Source organism: Maniola hyperantus, chromosome 6, assembly GCF_902806685.2.
Source record: "Maniola hyperantus chromosome 6, iAphHyp1.2, whole genome shotgun sequence".
Lineage (NCBI taxonomy): Eukaryota > Metazoa > Arthropoda > Insecta > Lepidoptera > Nymphalidae > Maniola > Maniola hyperantus.
In genome coordinates, this window is record NC_048541.1 from 6,065,365 (window position 1) to 6,081,710 (window position 16,346).

General features: G+C 37.0%; 2 protein-coding genes across 5 annotated transcripts in view; one reads left to right on the plus strand and one right to left on the minus strand.

Moving 5' to 3' along the window:
• The window catches only part of nompB (intraflagellar transport protein 88-like protein nompB), a 19,725-nt gene extending 12,250 nt beyond the window's left edge, over positions 1–7,475 (plus strand). For all 3 annotated transcript variants that reach the window (XM_069498975.1, XM_034969592.2, XM_069498977.1), the window contains exons 17-19: positions 1,871–1,936; positions 4,894–4,951; positions 7,240–7,475. In XM_069498975.1, coding sequence (XP_069355076.1) covers positions 1,871–1,936; positions 4,894–4,951; positions 7,240–7,366 — 251 coding nt within the window. In that variant the 3' untranslated portion in view covers positions 7,367–7,475. The remainder of the gene's footprint in view (positions 1–1,870; positions 1,937–4,893; positions 4,952–7,239) is intronic.
• Bcat (Branched chain amino acid transaminase) overlaps positions 5,680–16,346 on the minus strand; it is a 21,648-nt gene continuing 10,981 nt past the window's right edge. The window contains exons 6-9 of one of the 2 annotated variants that reach the window (XM_034969587.2): positions 15,951–16,073; positions 14,503–14,657; positions 13,830–14,024; positions 5,680–7,301 (exon numbers count right to left, since the gene is read on the minus strand). In XM_034969587.2, the coding sequence (XP_034825478.1) occupies positions 13,836–14,024; positions 14,503–14,657; positions 15,951–16,073 (467 nt within the window). In that variant the 3' untranslated portion in view covers positions 5,680–7,301; positions 13,830–13,835. Of the gene's footprint in view, positions 7,302–12,359; positions 14,025–14,502; positions 14,658–15,950; positions 16,074–16,346 lie in introns of those variants that run through there. The other variant, XM_034969586.2, reaches the window with a different exon arrangement.

Here is a 16,346-nt window from a genome sequence, read left to right on the forward strand (position 1 = left end):
CAACAAGTGAAGCGGAATGGATACGTGCAGGAACAGACCAATCAGATTAGATGGCGTAGGTAAACATTTGGTCACATCCATTAGGTAATCATTAAACTGATCTGTGGAAACACCCACTGCTGGACTCGAACAAGACGCACCACAATGGGGCGCCAAGTAAAACAGAAATCTTTATACCTTTTACATCTTTATGCCAGTGAGATGAATGAAATCCATAAATATTATTAAAAAATTAGCTTGTTGTTTATTTCATTTGTAAATAGTCAGAGCATAACAGAATTTGACGTCAGCAAATTATTACAGTTGTTGCCAAGTTGAGAATAAAACAAAACATACATGTGTTATCAATTTGCTTTTATTATAGCTCCCACATCTTCGTTGTTGTAGCACATTGTATCACGAATGTTATGAGGCGAGTTGTTTTCATCGCTTCACGGACACAAACCCCCCGTTGTTTTTGTTTAAATGGTACAATGGTATCAAAAGTGAGAACGTTATCGCCAACTTTGAACCCCGATAAGGATAATTTATGTTGATGACGTACGTAAATTAATAATACGAAACGTTCACAGAATTGGGATAATGTTTTTGAGTAATTATTCGTATACTCCAGTTTATAACAGATAACAGTTTAGGAATTAGCTGATGATTAAACACGGAAGCTAGTAAAAATGAGAATGCAAGCAATTGTTATTTGAATATTATACTGATATAATAATGGATATTTTTAGATCAAATAGAATAGATTATAAATAAAAATATCACGCACAACAGACGGAAACGTTTATGTGCGGAAACCAGCCCAGAGAGAGAAGAAGAAGAAATAAAAAGATGCGTCATATTGAGTCTAGAGAGTGAGAGAGAGTGCTCTATTTTTTTGTAGGTGTTTAAAATTATCTTTTGGAAAAACTAGAGCACTTAATTTTGCGAATTAATTCATAGTAGGTATTCTGGGGTTCTATGAAATTAAGTGACATGATTCTTGTTTTGTTTTCTCATCACCGGTTGATAAGACAGATTTATTTTGCTTTGGAAAACAAAATAGTGTAAATGTTATATAAAAAGAAAAGCTGACTGACCGACTTATCTATCAACGCATAGCTCAAACTACTGGACGGATTGGGCTGAAATTTGGCATGCAGATAGCTTTTATGCCGTAAACATCCGCTAATAAAGAGTCTTTGAAAATTCAATCCTCCTTTGAAATTTCAAGGGTTTGAAATTTGTGTAGTCCACGCGGATGAAGCCGCAGGCATAAGCTAGTCTAAATATATAAAAGAGAAATACCACTCACTCACTCACTGACTAATCACGAAATCTCAAGAACTATAAAGCCTACAGTAGGTGTCAGCTAAGAAACGGTGTTGAGACCAAACCCCCCCCCCCCCCCTAAGGAGGTGAAATGGGGGGTGGAAGGTTGTATGAAAGTCCTATGTTTTTGAAGTCAGAGTCGTGAAAATCGACATTTAGGTTAATAGGTTTAAATAATAAAAACCTGTATAAGTCATTTTGGAAAATTCCCCCCTTAAGGGTGGTAAAATAGGGGGGAAAAGTTTTTATAGAAAAGTTTTAAATATTGTTATTTTAACTTGAAATTTGAAACGTAGGTTTTTCTAGACTAGGTAGGTTTCTCTTAACTAAATTACACCCTAAGGGGGTGAAAGGGAGGGTCAAAGGTTGTATGAAAGTCCTATGTTTTTGAAGTTAGAGACGTGAAAATCGACATTTAGGTTATTTAAATAATAAAAAAATAGGGTTTAAATAATAAAAACTTGTTACTTATAAGATTAAAGCTTCAATCTGTTTCGATTCCATTTGACATAATAACATGAAGATAAAGAAAAGATACATAATTTCTCCTTATCTACAGTTAGCATTACGTCAGCGGGCAGCGGATCTTCGGGAGCGAGCCAATCACCTGTACAACAAATGCAAGGTAAACAGATTCTGTCGCTGTTGAAATTAGCTTAATACACAAACTCAATGAGTAGGTACACGTCACCAGTGTTGAAACCAGTTACATATTTAAAAAGTTTTCAATAAAAACCCCCACTGCGGTTGGCACTGGATTTTTTTCAGCCCGTACATTAAAGCGTATAAAATCCGCCATTTTTATTCTTAGCAATTTTATATACACAGTCGGGTAAAAAGGTTCCCTTCAAAAATGCGGTACAATGTAATCCTTAATCGAAGGGCAAACCGTACTTTTGACATGACGGTTGATAGTTGATAACATAGAACAAATATTATGGTGAGTGAGTTCACAAAATATGCACTAAGTATATCGGAATGTGCCAAGATGGTACCAAGGTCTCAGACTTAAGACTATAGAAGACTATAGCTTAAAAATGATATAGATATAACGCTATTCTATAGCAACATCGCAAATACGACCGCTGTACTGTGACAGCGATCTTATTTGCACTAACGGCCTTTTGCTGTTGTGAGAACGAAAGGAAAACAATGAAGTAGGGGATCTTCTTCCCCTTTATTCTTTTTCTTTACTTAACCTTGATATAAGGCTAAAGCTCACTGGCTTTATGCACGTTTGAAAACAGCCAATGCGAGCAGGGTCTATGAATCACCAGTCTCAGGTGTTTAAGCGCCCCGCATGTCGTATCTCCGATGATAGATAACCGTAAATCGTACAATTTCATGATGAGAAATTTAAAAGATTTGAGTTTTGATTTAACTGTAATTTTTTGTAAAACACGCGGGTTCCATCTTTGATTTATTTTTGACGATGGAATGAAAGTTCTCGAACTCCCCATTTAGGACGTCGCGTCGCTCACATCGAAAACCGGCCATTCACGATGACTCACACGTACTGTTATTCGGCTGATGTTGTTATGTTGCTATTGATAGGAGATAGATAACATAATAACTAAGTAGGTAGGTACATACTATTTTTTTTTCAATGTGTTTAAGTAGGTATAACCAGAAACATGTAAAGTGGAACACAGACATGAGATAAACTATACCCGAATGTTTCTGGTATTCTGTGGAATTTTACATATTAAGTAGGTAGGTACATCTTATTTATCCATAGGTACTTATATAAAAGCGAAAGATGCTGAACCGATCTTGACAAAATTCTACACAGAGATATTTGGCTTGCCGGAGGTTGAAATTGGCTGGCATAGGAAAATGCCTTAATTCCACAGAAGAACACAAAGGAAGAAAAACATGCGAATAAAGTCGCGGGCAGCAGCTAGTAGTGTCTAAGATAACAGCAAATGCTATGGAAACTAGTTCCAAGTAATTAAAAGCAAATAATCGACTAATAAAGGCGATAAATCCCACTGCAAATAAATGATGCAACGTCACAAACATAACAGAAGATACGAAAACATGTTTTTCAGTGAAATTGCAGTAAGTTAATACTAAATAGACAATTTTACCTATATTTAGGTCAAACAATTATTTCAATTTATATTTGGCAACGACACTTTTTAACTCTACATCGTCACAATATATTATTTAAGATAATATTATTTAAAAATCCTATCTGCTAAGTATATTAATTATTATTATTATTAATATAGAATTAACGAGATCATTCAAACTTATAATTTAAAATTCCGCCTTAATAACTTGTCTGTCTATCCCAGTGGAATGCGTTCCTCCCGCTCGCACGCAACGTCTCTTATACTAATCTTTCGCTCGGCTTACATCTTGACGTCATCGAAATGGTCGATCAGGTGCATTTTTGTAGTAAGTAATATTATTTTTCAACATGCTTGTAGCCTGTGGACTTACTCTGTATAACTACTCGTTAAAAATTTAAAAAGTGGGCGCGCGGTTACGATCGTTTAAATAGCGTGCTCCCGGTTTACGAGCTCGGACTCATCGGAGTACGTACCTACCTCGCGCGTTGCACCTCAGAAAAATATAAAGTTGTTTAGTAGGTACTTAAACATTTAGTATTTAGCTTAGGGTGGCCCCTGATTTTTTTTATAAAAATAAAATGTGCCAAGGCAATTTTTTTCCGTATGTCGTACCAAACGTTTTACGATTACGGGCGATTACAGCATCGGGTGATGTGGATCATAGACCTCAGATAAAGGCAACCAGATCAAGCCAGTTCTCTCATTAATATAAGTTGTTGTCTTAAGAGTGAAAAACAATAACTGATAACGATAGGTCACTGTTTAGTTATTATGGTAGGTAGATATTATTTGTAAGTGACTTTTAAAAATTCCACTGCCTTCATATCGATATTCAATTATGGTTAGAAAGAACTGTTTTAGAATGAAAAACGTCGCTCTCGCGGAAGATTGAAAAATCCGGCCTTATTCTATGTTTGTATTATAAAGGGAACCCCTAAGCAAAATTTCAGCTTTCTAGGTCCAAGTGCTTGGATTGGGCTTACGCGGGGCTCCATGATCCAGCTGGAAAAAAATACATTGTTTTTCACCAAGCAAACAAAGGTAGTGGCCACTTGAAAAATTACAACCAATATCTCTAGGGTTCTGTACCCGAAGGGTGCCAATGGGGCCCTTTTACTAAGTCTCCGCTGTCCGTCCGTCTGTCTGTCAGAGGGCTGTATCTCATGGACCGTAACAGTACAGAGTTGAGATTTTCACAGAATGTGTAGATATTTCTATTGCCGGTATAAATAAAAATTTCAAACTAGCCGCCATGAAAATTAAAAAGTGTTATTTCTTTCACAATGGTACGGAACCCTATGTGTGCGAGTTTGACTCGCACTTGACCGATGTTTTATATATTTAGGGCCTGTTTCACAATCCCTAGATTAACTTCATGTAACGAATAAAGACAATGTGACAGTTTTTGTGACAATAGGGATCTGTCGAAATGTCAAATTTATACGTAAGATAAAGTTTATTTGGCGGTTGGGAAATAGGCCCTTAGATAATGAAAAAATTCCAGGTATATCTCGAGCTGACAGCGCAACGTCTGCGTCAGGAGTTCCAGCGCGTGCGCGCACGTAAGTTTTTATATACGTCAGTGCCCAGTGCGCGTACAGGTCATAGAGGCATACAAACACTGCGTAGGTAGGTTTGTATGCCTCTACCTTAGTTGTAAAAACAGTATGCTTTTTTTTCATTATGATTTATGACCTGACAGTAAATAGTTTCCTAGCTAAATGCATACCCTGACTTTAAGCCCTGTACACGCCACTGTTGTATAGTACGCGACAGGTCGATATGGCAATCGGGGTGGCGACTCGTACAGCCCCCGCGCTAATCCTGTGTGGGACAGCGTGGGCAACGTGCGGATGTGCGGGATGTCCCCCCGCCTCATACCCCGATTGCCATGTCGACCTGTCACGTATTATACCTCGATTTTAAAACTTGTGTAGGCGTACAAGACGACAAGCCGTGTCAATAACATCGGCGCAAGCCAAGTAAATACCCTGTAGTCATAGGATAAGTTTACACTACTCGATTATTAGATTTGAGTATCGAAACATGATTTAAAAAAGCCTTTCTAAATTAGAGTCTCATTACAGTTATAGTAGTTGTACGAGGCGCATGTAGTCTTAGTATAAGTTTACACTACTCGGTTAATAGATTTTGAGTATCGAAACATGTTTAAAAAAATCCTTCTAAATTAGTCTCGTTAGAGTTGTAACTAGTAGGTTTCTTTTACAATTGTACGATAATGTTTACGGTTTATCTTACGGTACAGTAAAAAAAAAAAAAGAACTATACCTACTTGAAATAAAAAATAATTTTATTAAATAAACAAGACTCCTGACTGCGCAGAAGCCTAAATACTTTAATCAAACTTGTGTCGAAAGCAATAACATGTTTAACAATCTAGTTTTATTTACCCCGGCTGAGATTTTTTTTAGTATTGACGTATTAAGTTTTGGAGGCTTCTGCACAGTCGGTTTTTTTGAAGTAAGTATTTAACTTTTTTTTCTATAATCAAAATCGATCAACGTTGTCGAGATGTAAAAATTCATACTAGAGGAGTGCAAGTCACTTTCGTAGAAGTAATGAGCTTGTTTGTGCTGTGTTCTCTTAAAGAGTTATCAGAGGGCAAATGAAATAAAAGTTGCTATCAGCTAAACTCCAGTTCCACAGATGAATTTACAAACATTATTTTTTGTCCGACATTTTGATCAGAATACCTACTTTTAATCCTGGCCATAATTCACCACCTATATATTTACCATAGTCTGCCAATCCGCACTTGGCCAAATCATTTTCACTCTGAGAGGGGGATCCATGCTCTGTAGTGAAACGGCGATCATGATGATGATATTTACTATAGAACTCCGTCGATCAGTAGGGACGCGCCGCAGTACGCCGAATCGAATGGTGTCATACAAATTTTAATCAATGCGTTTCGGCTCGATTCGGCGCGCTTCAGGTCGACTCCAGGCTTTACACTTAGTAATAAATCTTAAAAGCATTTGCAAATGTAACCCAAATCTACATAATATTGTTATAGTATGCGACAGGTCTTGATGACAATTGGGGAAGGAACGCGGGCGCACACGATGGCGATGGGTTGCAAAATAGGTACATACCTAGATACTTTTATGTTTTGTTGGAATTTCTCGACTACACAAAATTATAAATATTATACCTGTATGCAACAAGTCGGTACACACCCCATTATAAATGTAGAAGAACCCGGCTTTACCTACTCACTATATTTCATTCTACTTACATTTATAATGAAAAAATCACTCACGATAGTTTAACGCTAAAACATACCCTACTGCCAATTATCAGGGAAAACCTTCAAAAGCCAACTACGTCACTCAGTAGGTATCTTACATAACACAATATATTAAACAGTTTTCATTCACTTTCCAAGTCATGAATTTATGTAAATCATAATATTGCGCAGTTGATATTAATGAAGAAATTCAAATTAGATGGTATATTGGTAGAATTAGAAGTTCCTACCTAAGTATTAGTAGTACCTACTTACCTAGTCATAAATTATTATTTTGGGAGTGGTAAGAATAGTAAGATAAACGAACGCTTACGGAAAAGCTGCATGCATCAATCATTGCTACAATCCCAATTGTTGTGGTTGACTGAATTTATGGTAAGTAGGTATTACTGCAACAATTTATTTCAGCTGAGTGAATATTCACAGGAGCTGTCAAACTACGGTGGTAGCCGGTAGGCCCCTGAAATTCAGCGAATTGCGATAATCGCAACGTGATAATCACGACTTCTGTACTAACCCCCTGTATACGTCGCACTATAAAGTTAATATAGATTGTTGATTGTATAATTTTTGTTCTAGGAATAGCGACGACACATTCGCCCATGACTCCATGCAACCGACGACACGGTCTAGCGCCCGTTCTGAAAGTAAAAAAAAGAAACATCTGGAAGACTTCGACGACGATTTGCCCTTGCCGCCCGAGTAACGAAGTCACGTCGAAGTATGTCGAGCGTCACGTTTATTCTCGTAGATATAAGAAACATACATTTTTATAACTTTGCTACGGTATGAATAAAATATATTAAACTAATAAATTATTTAATTTTTGCCCTGTGTGTCATGAAAGTTCGCCATTACTTTTTAGGGTTCCGTACACGAAGAGTGCCAACGGGACCCTATTACTAAGTCTCCGCTGTCTGTCCGTCTGTCTGTCAACGGGCTGTACTATCCCGTAAACCGTAGTAGATAGAAAGTAGAAATTTTCAATGAATGTGTATTTCTATTACAAATAACAAACATTCCAAAGTGTCGTTTCGTGTACGAGGAATCCTTCGTGTGCGAGTCCTAACATTTTTAGGGTTCCGTACCTCAAAAGGAAAAACGGAACCCTTATAGGATCACTTTGTTGTCTGTCTGTCTGTCTGTCAAGAAACCTACAGGGTACTTCCCGTGGACCTAGAATCATGAAATTTGGCAGGTAGGTACATCTTATAGCTGATATTTGGGGAAAAATCTGAAAACCGTGAATTTAGGGTTAGATCACACAAAAAAAATTAAATTGTGGTCATGAACTAATAATTAGTATTTTCAACTTTCGAAGTGAGTGACTATATCAAGTGGGGTATCATATGAAAGGTCTTCACCTGTACATTCTAAAACAGATTTTTATTTATTTTTATGCATCATAGTTTTTGAATTATCGTGCAAAATGTCGAAAAAAGAAGACTGTAGTACGGAACCCTCATTGCGCGAGCCTGACTCGCACTTGGCCGGTTTTTTTAAAAGGAGGCCGCATATTTCAAGGTAAAACTTTTATGCATTCATTGCATATATTTTAAAAATTTCATGCGTTACCAAACACACCTACCTATTCTTGTTATAAAACCGAGGATCTGCTAGTTTGACTTGTGTATAGTACGCGACAGGCTGAAATCGCAATCAGGGTATGAGGCGGCAGGGACACCCGCACGTGATCCGCGTTCACCCGCACCGGGTCAGCGCGGGGGCTGTGCGGGTGTGCGGGGCGGTCCCTCCCCGATATCCATCTTGATCTGTTGCCGACTATACAATATCTTACGACCAGTTTTATAATAATAATTGGTAATTATGTTACCCACAGTTTTGTTTATAAAATATAATATAAATAATGATTAAACATTCATTTCTCTGATAAAAATAAGATTATACGTCAAATTCTCGGTAGCGCTTTAAGCTGTTTAGCAGTCATCCCAAAGGTCAACTAACTGATAGCTACGTAATACAACAATCAGTTTATTGATAGTTTTGAGGAAGATACAGACCTAAGTAACCTCTTAGCCCAAAATATGCCGTCGTAGTTTCTTTGTGGTTATGTGGGCACAAAGGAAATTTTCTCAATAGTTTTATAAAAGAGTAGACATGGTGCCAACGGGATCCTATTACTAAGCAGCCTCCGCTGTCCGTCTGTCTGTCTGTCAGCGTGCTGTATCTCACGAACCGTAATAAGTAGAGAATTACAATTTTCACAGAGTGTATGTCTATTGCCGCTAAATAATAAACATTTCAAACTACTGCCATGAAAAATAAAATAAAGTGTTATTTCTTGTACGATAGTACGGAACCCTTCATGTACGAGTACGACACGTATTTGACCAGTTTTTATCATTTATAATAATTATTGTTGTATAAAATGACATCATTTCAACAGGCACTGTGTTTTCTTACAATGAATTCGTAAAGGTTTGTATTTGGAAAAAATACGACGTTCAACAGATCTTATTTAGTTTAGAACTAAGTAAGTATAGTTGCGATTTTTATGAAAACCTGTCCCAATTAGAGCCAGCGCGTGCCAGACCTTCCTTATTTTATAAAAGCTGAACGTTTCTCTGCGTATTGTTCCCAACACTGGAAGGAATGTTTGTTTGGATGATGGTGGCTTTGGGAGATAACAGATGTAAAGGTTTTTATATTTTCTTCGGAGTAGTATTAGAAGTTCGGTCATGGATTGCCAGACACTTAGTGTTGTCAGAACCCCCGCCAGACACCCATAAACGTTAATAACTTTAAAGGTGTCTGGCAGAGGGTTGCCATCATACTAAGTGTCTGGCAATACATGACGTGATTTATAATACTATTCTGAAGAATAAAAGTCAAAGTATAAAGTATAAACTCTAATTTTGTAATATTACAAAATTAGAGTTAATATTTTGATGTAGGATTTTTTACACCTTTATTACCTGTTATCTCCCAAAGCCACTATGATCCAAACAAACATTTCTTCCAGTGTTGGGGACAATGCGCAGAAAAACTTTCAGCTTCTATAAAATAAGGAAAGTCTGGCACGCGCTGGCTCTTAGGCCACCATATAATGTACATGAAAAAAAAACCAGTTTCATTCAAAAGTTTGTGCATTGTGTGTATTTTATTTATCCAATAAAAACATATTAATTTTTTCCTTATTGCAATAATCATTTATAAATAATTATTATGTTTAGTAATTATAACATATATTTAGTAACAAACTACCAACGGTTATTTTATTGAATGTTTTTATTTTTTTGCCTTAACCGATTCATATTTACAAATTAATATTTACATTTTATTAATATCAAGTAATTTAGTCTTTATAACGCGTGCCATTAAAGAAGCGAATCCAAAAGTGGGGAAGGGGAATATAATATAATCCCTACAATTCTGAGGACGCGGGGGGTAACTCGAGAGGCACCGGGCAGTCCTGTAGCTGTCCTTCTCCTCCTGCGACCTAGATACCTAACAATTGATAAAGTAAGATAAGTATCGAAATTAAGGCAAGACAAAAAATTAACAAAATACAATAACAAAACAACGCAAACAATAACAAAAAAAATAACTAAAAAACCAATTCCTTTCTAATAAAACCAATAAGGGACAAAACGGTTGAATGGTTTCAAAGTAGTCTGACGCAGTAAAAACTTTTTTGTGTTTTATTACTATGAAGGCAAGATCCTGATTATTTTTCATGCAGTAATCAAGTGTGTGAAAGGGATAGGTAGGTATGGCGTGCGAGTGAGACGAAATGATTAGCGCCTCGCTTCTCGATTCGTTTCCTACTTAATGGCACGCGTTATTGTATCTTTTCAAGGTTTACTTCCTTCACATTTAATATTAAATACTGAACTATACTTATTTTATCTATACCAATATTAAAAAGAGGAAAGATTTGTTTGTTTCTTTGTAATAAATTAACTCTGAAACTAATGAACCAATTTTAATGATTTGTTCACCATTAGAACGCCACTTTATCTAGAAGTAACATAGGGTATGAATTATAAATGTGCCACGGACGAAGTCGCGGGCAAAAGCTACTAATTTATACAGGAAAATTACATTCCCTTTTCTGGACTATTTAGAGCAATGAATGTAGTTATTACTATTAGCAGTTAGTACCTACATAGGTAACTATTGTAAAGTCTCATATTAGTCTAGAACTCAACATAAGTATAATAATTTGTTACATTGTACCATTTCTTGTAAAATAAGTACACATAGAGAACACATAAATAAATATAAATTATTTATTAATTAAAGCAAAATATGAAATGATAGTATGTAAGTATATTGTGGAATAGTTACACTATTCGCGATCTTAAATTAACATGTTTTTAAATAAGTACCTACTATTAAATTATAGTAAACAGAGTAGGTTCATTATACCTACTTATTACTTAATAATATATACAACTAGCTGCCCCGGCGAACTTCGTACCGCCTAACAGTCGATTAATTTTTAGGCAATTTTTTAAATTTTTCTCTCCGTAAGGCTGCCTGTCCACTGGTGCGGAGCGGAGCGGAGATGTGTTGAGCAAACCAATCAGATTGTCGATAAATAACGTGATAATTTCATTCCGTTATCTGACAAAACTCTGATTGGTCAACAATACACATCTCCGCTCCGCTCCGCACCAGTGGACAGGCAGCCTAAGAACCGTCCTCGTACTTCAAGGAATATTATAAAAAAAGAATTCAGCGATTCATTTTTATAAATAGAAAAAAAGATTATATATTGCGTTACTTTCACTGTCATGTTGGCTATCATAGCCAACATGACAGTGAAAGTAACATTCTTGACAAAGAGCACAAATAAACCTCCTTTTCATGATTTTAGCTGGTATATCGATTAATTTATTTAAAATTCAGTTGATTAACAAGGATATAAAGTATCGTCTGCTGTTCTGTCCGCTGATTTGCGCTGGCCCTTACGGCGGTTACGCACTCATCCGATCCGAGTGTGCGTGTGTGCACTTCCGTCATCCGAGTTCTATCCGTCATCCGTGAGAATACCAGCGATTAACTACGACATATATGTCATACAAAAGGAACGTATTTTCACGGACTCGGATCGGACGAGTGCGTAACCGCCGTTAGACATTACGCACTGTCAACTAGTCGGTTGGGCGACTAATCGACGGCGACCGTGACAATCTATAATTTATATAGAAGTGTGTATGTAGTCGTAGTGTGGATGTGCACGTAATCGGCGACTACCATACACCCTATGACATCTATTCACGGTCGCCGTCGACTAGTCGCCTGGCCGAGTAGTCGACAGTGCGTAATGGCTCTGACTGTAAGGTGCATTCACTTATAATATAACAGATCAGGTCGGATTTTGAATGGATGGAGTGCGTGTTCCAAAAGCCAACGCTCTTCCAGTTAGTACTGCACTGTTTTAATGTAATGCTCAAAATCGAATTCTAAGTTGTTACATGAGAATATAGGTACTTGTTCCTAGTCAGTAGACACTTTTATTGGGTGAATCAATGCTGTATTATATAATATTTACTGCTATAAATGTATGAAATGAGCCAATAATAGGAAACTATATATGAAGGAGACCATCACAGGCAAACACAAGTAACATAAAAAATTGGCTGCGTAAAAAAGCTACTAATTAAACAAAACGATAACAAAGTTTAAATAATACTAATTATTTACATTATGATAGGTCGCATGGTAAAATAAGTACAGCACAAAATGCGTAGATACTAGATAGCAAATTTTTATGCACGTTTTTCTCTACCATTGACCTGTATCTAATCAGAATCATACAAATACACTGAGTTGGGTTGCTGACCTATTAGGTCGTTATTCTGGTCGATATGTGGTCGGAAGCGACAGTGATATAACGCGTAAAATTGAACTCCACACGCGCCATTTTAACTTTATGTGTCAAATTTCATGTCAAAAATACGATTTTAATCCTTATTTCAAAGGTGACCGTACTTTTGACATGACAGTTGACCTATAGAGTTAAAATGAGGAGTTATTTTGTATTGCCTATAGTTTAGCTGAAATTTATAGAGCGTAGGTACTTCGACTTTGCTCAGGCTTTACTGGAGTTAAAATAAAAAGAGACATGTCAGATTCTGACATGTATCTATTTCGTTTTAACTCAGAGAAAAGTCAGAGTATGTTCTGTAGAATACAGCATTAGTACCTAAAACTACACTATACGTTTTATACGCCAATCCCTAAAAGTAGAGCCTAGATAACAAATTAAACTTTATGTACTTCGACATACGGTTAAAATTAGTATAATGAAAACAAAGAAACGTGCAGCGCGCTTGATCTGGAGCGCCTTGGGTGTGCCAGAGTGTTATGCTAAAGTAAATAAGGCTTAGTTTGAATTGTTATCAAAAAAGACGTTGCAGCTCGGCTCCACTCCACTGTCGGTGTGCATTGGGCCTCAGATATATAATAGCAACACTTAACTAAAATGGAAGTCACCTCGAGTGCACTGTTACAAACGTAGTTTGATTCTTAGGTACCCACGACACAGGACTACCCATTGTGGGTACCATCAGACAATGTTATAATTGACAAAATTGAACTTTGGTAAATAAAAGATTTTTTTCATTTTCATTTTCTTTTTTGAATTCTAACAAATCGAACTCAACCACTAATTTCTAAAATGTGTCTACAAAATTTCGTTAAGTTTGATTGATTATGAATCATGAAACTACGCTTGTAAGGAGCGTACTGCGAGTAGGAACTTTTGTTCACAACTTATAATTTAGACGTGAAATAAGTTTTTATTTTAAAAAAGTCCACCATGGTATCAATCTATTTACCGTTATAATCGGGTATATTCTAAATCCTAATATTTACCAAATACAGTATCCGGTATCACGAATTTTTTTATAAAAAACATAATTTACATCGCGCAATTTAAAGCTTTAAAGTACCTAATTTTACAGCTCTTTAGAGTCCGTTTATATTGTTCACTATTTTACTCACTGGTTTTTAAGTCACTCACACAAATCTATAGAGCACACCTTGACTTTGCTCAGAATTAATATACTGTTAAAACGAGACAGCGTTTTATCGCCAGCATAAATCTGTCTCTTTAACCGAAACTTAAGTCTGAGCAATGTCAAAGTACGGTCTATAGATCTCAGCCTTAGACTACTGAGAGGCATAGAGTCACTCACATTGTACTATGACAGTATCTTGCAGAACGGATGGTCTATATGCCCGTATTGGATGGCTAGGAGCGTGTCCTTGAGCCGCTGGTACACTGGCTGCGACTGGTTCATGGTCGGTATGTGGATGTTTTCGTCGACGAAACCAATGTTGCTTATGGGCGTTACCACCACTGCGGTGCCAGCGCCGAACATCTCCAGTAACTGCAAATGTGTTGATTGTTAATGTAACTTGAACGAACCGACGGACCTGGGGATTAGAGACTGTCGATCTGTCGGTTGCCCTAAACGCAGAAATAACTCTGTAACATACTTCATCATCATCATCATCAGCCTGTGGACGTCCACTGTTGACATAGGCCTTCCATACTTAAGCTGGACAAATTTTGGAGGTAATTTTGGCTTCGTCGTTATTTACTTATCAGTTGCAGAGGTAACATTGCAATAGGGAAATCACAAATCATACTAAAAATTATAATGCAAAAGTATTTGTTGGTTGGTTTGTCCCTCAATCAAGCCGCAACGGAGCAACGTGATTTTTCGCATAATATAATTAAAGAACTGGTGAATCCCCGAAAATCAAAGAGTTCCTACGGGATTTTAAAAACTTAGATCCACGAGGATGAAGCTACAGAAATCATCTAGTGTATTATAATATCAAGTTGTTATAAAATCAACTTACTCGTCCTTGGTTGTTGAGTTGGATCAGGCGGTCCATTGTGATGACTTCCTCTTTGACCGTCAAGTCCTCCCACTGGCTGGCCAGCTCTAGAATGGACCGCCGCGTAACTCCGGGTAAAATGAGCCCATTTAACGGTGGAGTACTTAATTGCTTATCTGCAAAATTACACATAATATGCATTAAAAAACTAAAACCAATGTGCTTTTTAGGGTTCCGTAGCCGAATGGCAAAAAACGGAACCCTTATAGATTCGTCATGTCTGTCTGTCCGTCTGTCGGTCCGTCTGTCTGTACGTATGTCACAGCCACTTTTTTCCGAAACTGTAAGAGCTATACTGTTAAAACTTGGTAAGTAGATGTATTCTGTGAACCGCATTAAGATTTTTACACAAAAATAGAAAAAAAAACAATAAATTTTGGTGTTCCCCATACTTAGAACTGAAACGCAATTTTTTTTTTATCAAACCCATACGTGTGGGGTATCGATGGATAGGTCTTCAAAAATGATAATATTGAGGTTTCTTATATCATTTTCTAAACTTAATAGTTTGCGCGAGAGACACTTCCAAAGTTGTAAAATGTGTATCCCCCCCCCCCCCCCCCCCCCCGGAACTTCAAAAATAACAGAATGATAAAACTAAAAAAAATATATGATGTACATTACCATGCAAACTTTCACCGAAAATTGGTTTGAAAGAAATCTAGTAAGTAGTTTTTGATTTATCGTGCAAAATGTCGATAAAATACAATTGTACTACGGAACCCTCAGTGCGCGAGTCTGATTCGCACTTGGCCGGTTTTTTATATCTTTATTAGACATTCAGCAGCTCTTGCATTAGGTAAGAACATTTAAAACGTTACAGTAAAGTGATGTAGGCAAAGGTTACGTTCCGCATCGCGCAAACGGCTTCTTTTGTATGCCAATAAGTTAGAATTTTTCCAGACGTATTCGATCTTTTGATAGCCCGTTTCATGTTCTATTTTTTTCTTTAGTCTGCAGTCTACAAGAACGAGAATGATGCGAGCAACTACAATTATTGCCTCAGATATGAGACAAGAATTTACCGGTCACAGGTCGGAGCGTTATCGCCGCGATAACCAGACAATGTACGAACATCGCCTCATACTGGGATCGTGCACAGCCTGGCGACTCGATGCTTACTTATAAGAAATAATATACATGAACTACATCAGATTCCCAACATGGACAGACTGTTAAGTTAGGTGATAGCAATGACCTAGATCGACGTTTACCTATAGTGTGAGTTGCACATTTCGATTGTTTTCTTAGATTTAGATATAAAACTTCAGAGGAAAATAGACATAATATTATGTTATATTAGTCATAGACCGCTAGGCAGCGATAAGGCCGCCAAATTGTAACTATAGACAGTTTATTTTGCTATAGATGTGGTATAGGTACTACTTGATAAAAAAATCATTGCTTACCTCCATGTTCGTTAATGTAAACTATGAAAATGTTCATGGCGCCAACTTCTGTGAGCTCTCTGTCGGGTCCAAATAACCATAATACTTGTTGGTGTCCTAGCCTCGCCGCTCGCGCTGTGACCTCTGCAATTAATTGTTATCCGTCAATGATACTGACCTCTACTAATACAAGCATGCTGGACCCGTGATTGCCGAGCTGTTTTTGAACAAAATTGATTTTCGCCATTTTAGTGTTGATAGTGAGCGTACTCGAAACTAAATTTTAGTGATGAGACATCTGTCAACACGGAGACCATTTGTCACGGTGTCAATTTTAACCTCCGGTACGCTCGGTGGGGCGCTACGAATTGGCACAAAAATAACTATCATTATGAATGGCACACCTTTTCCACCTTA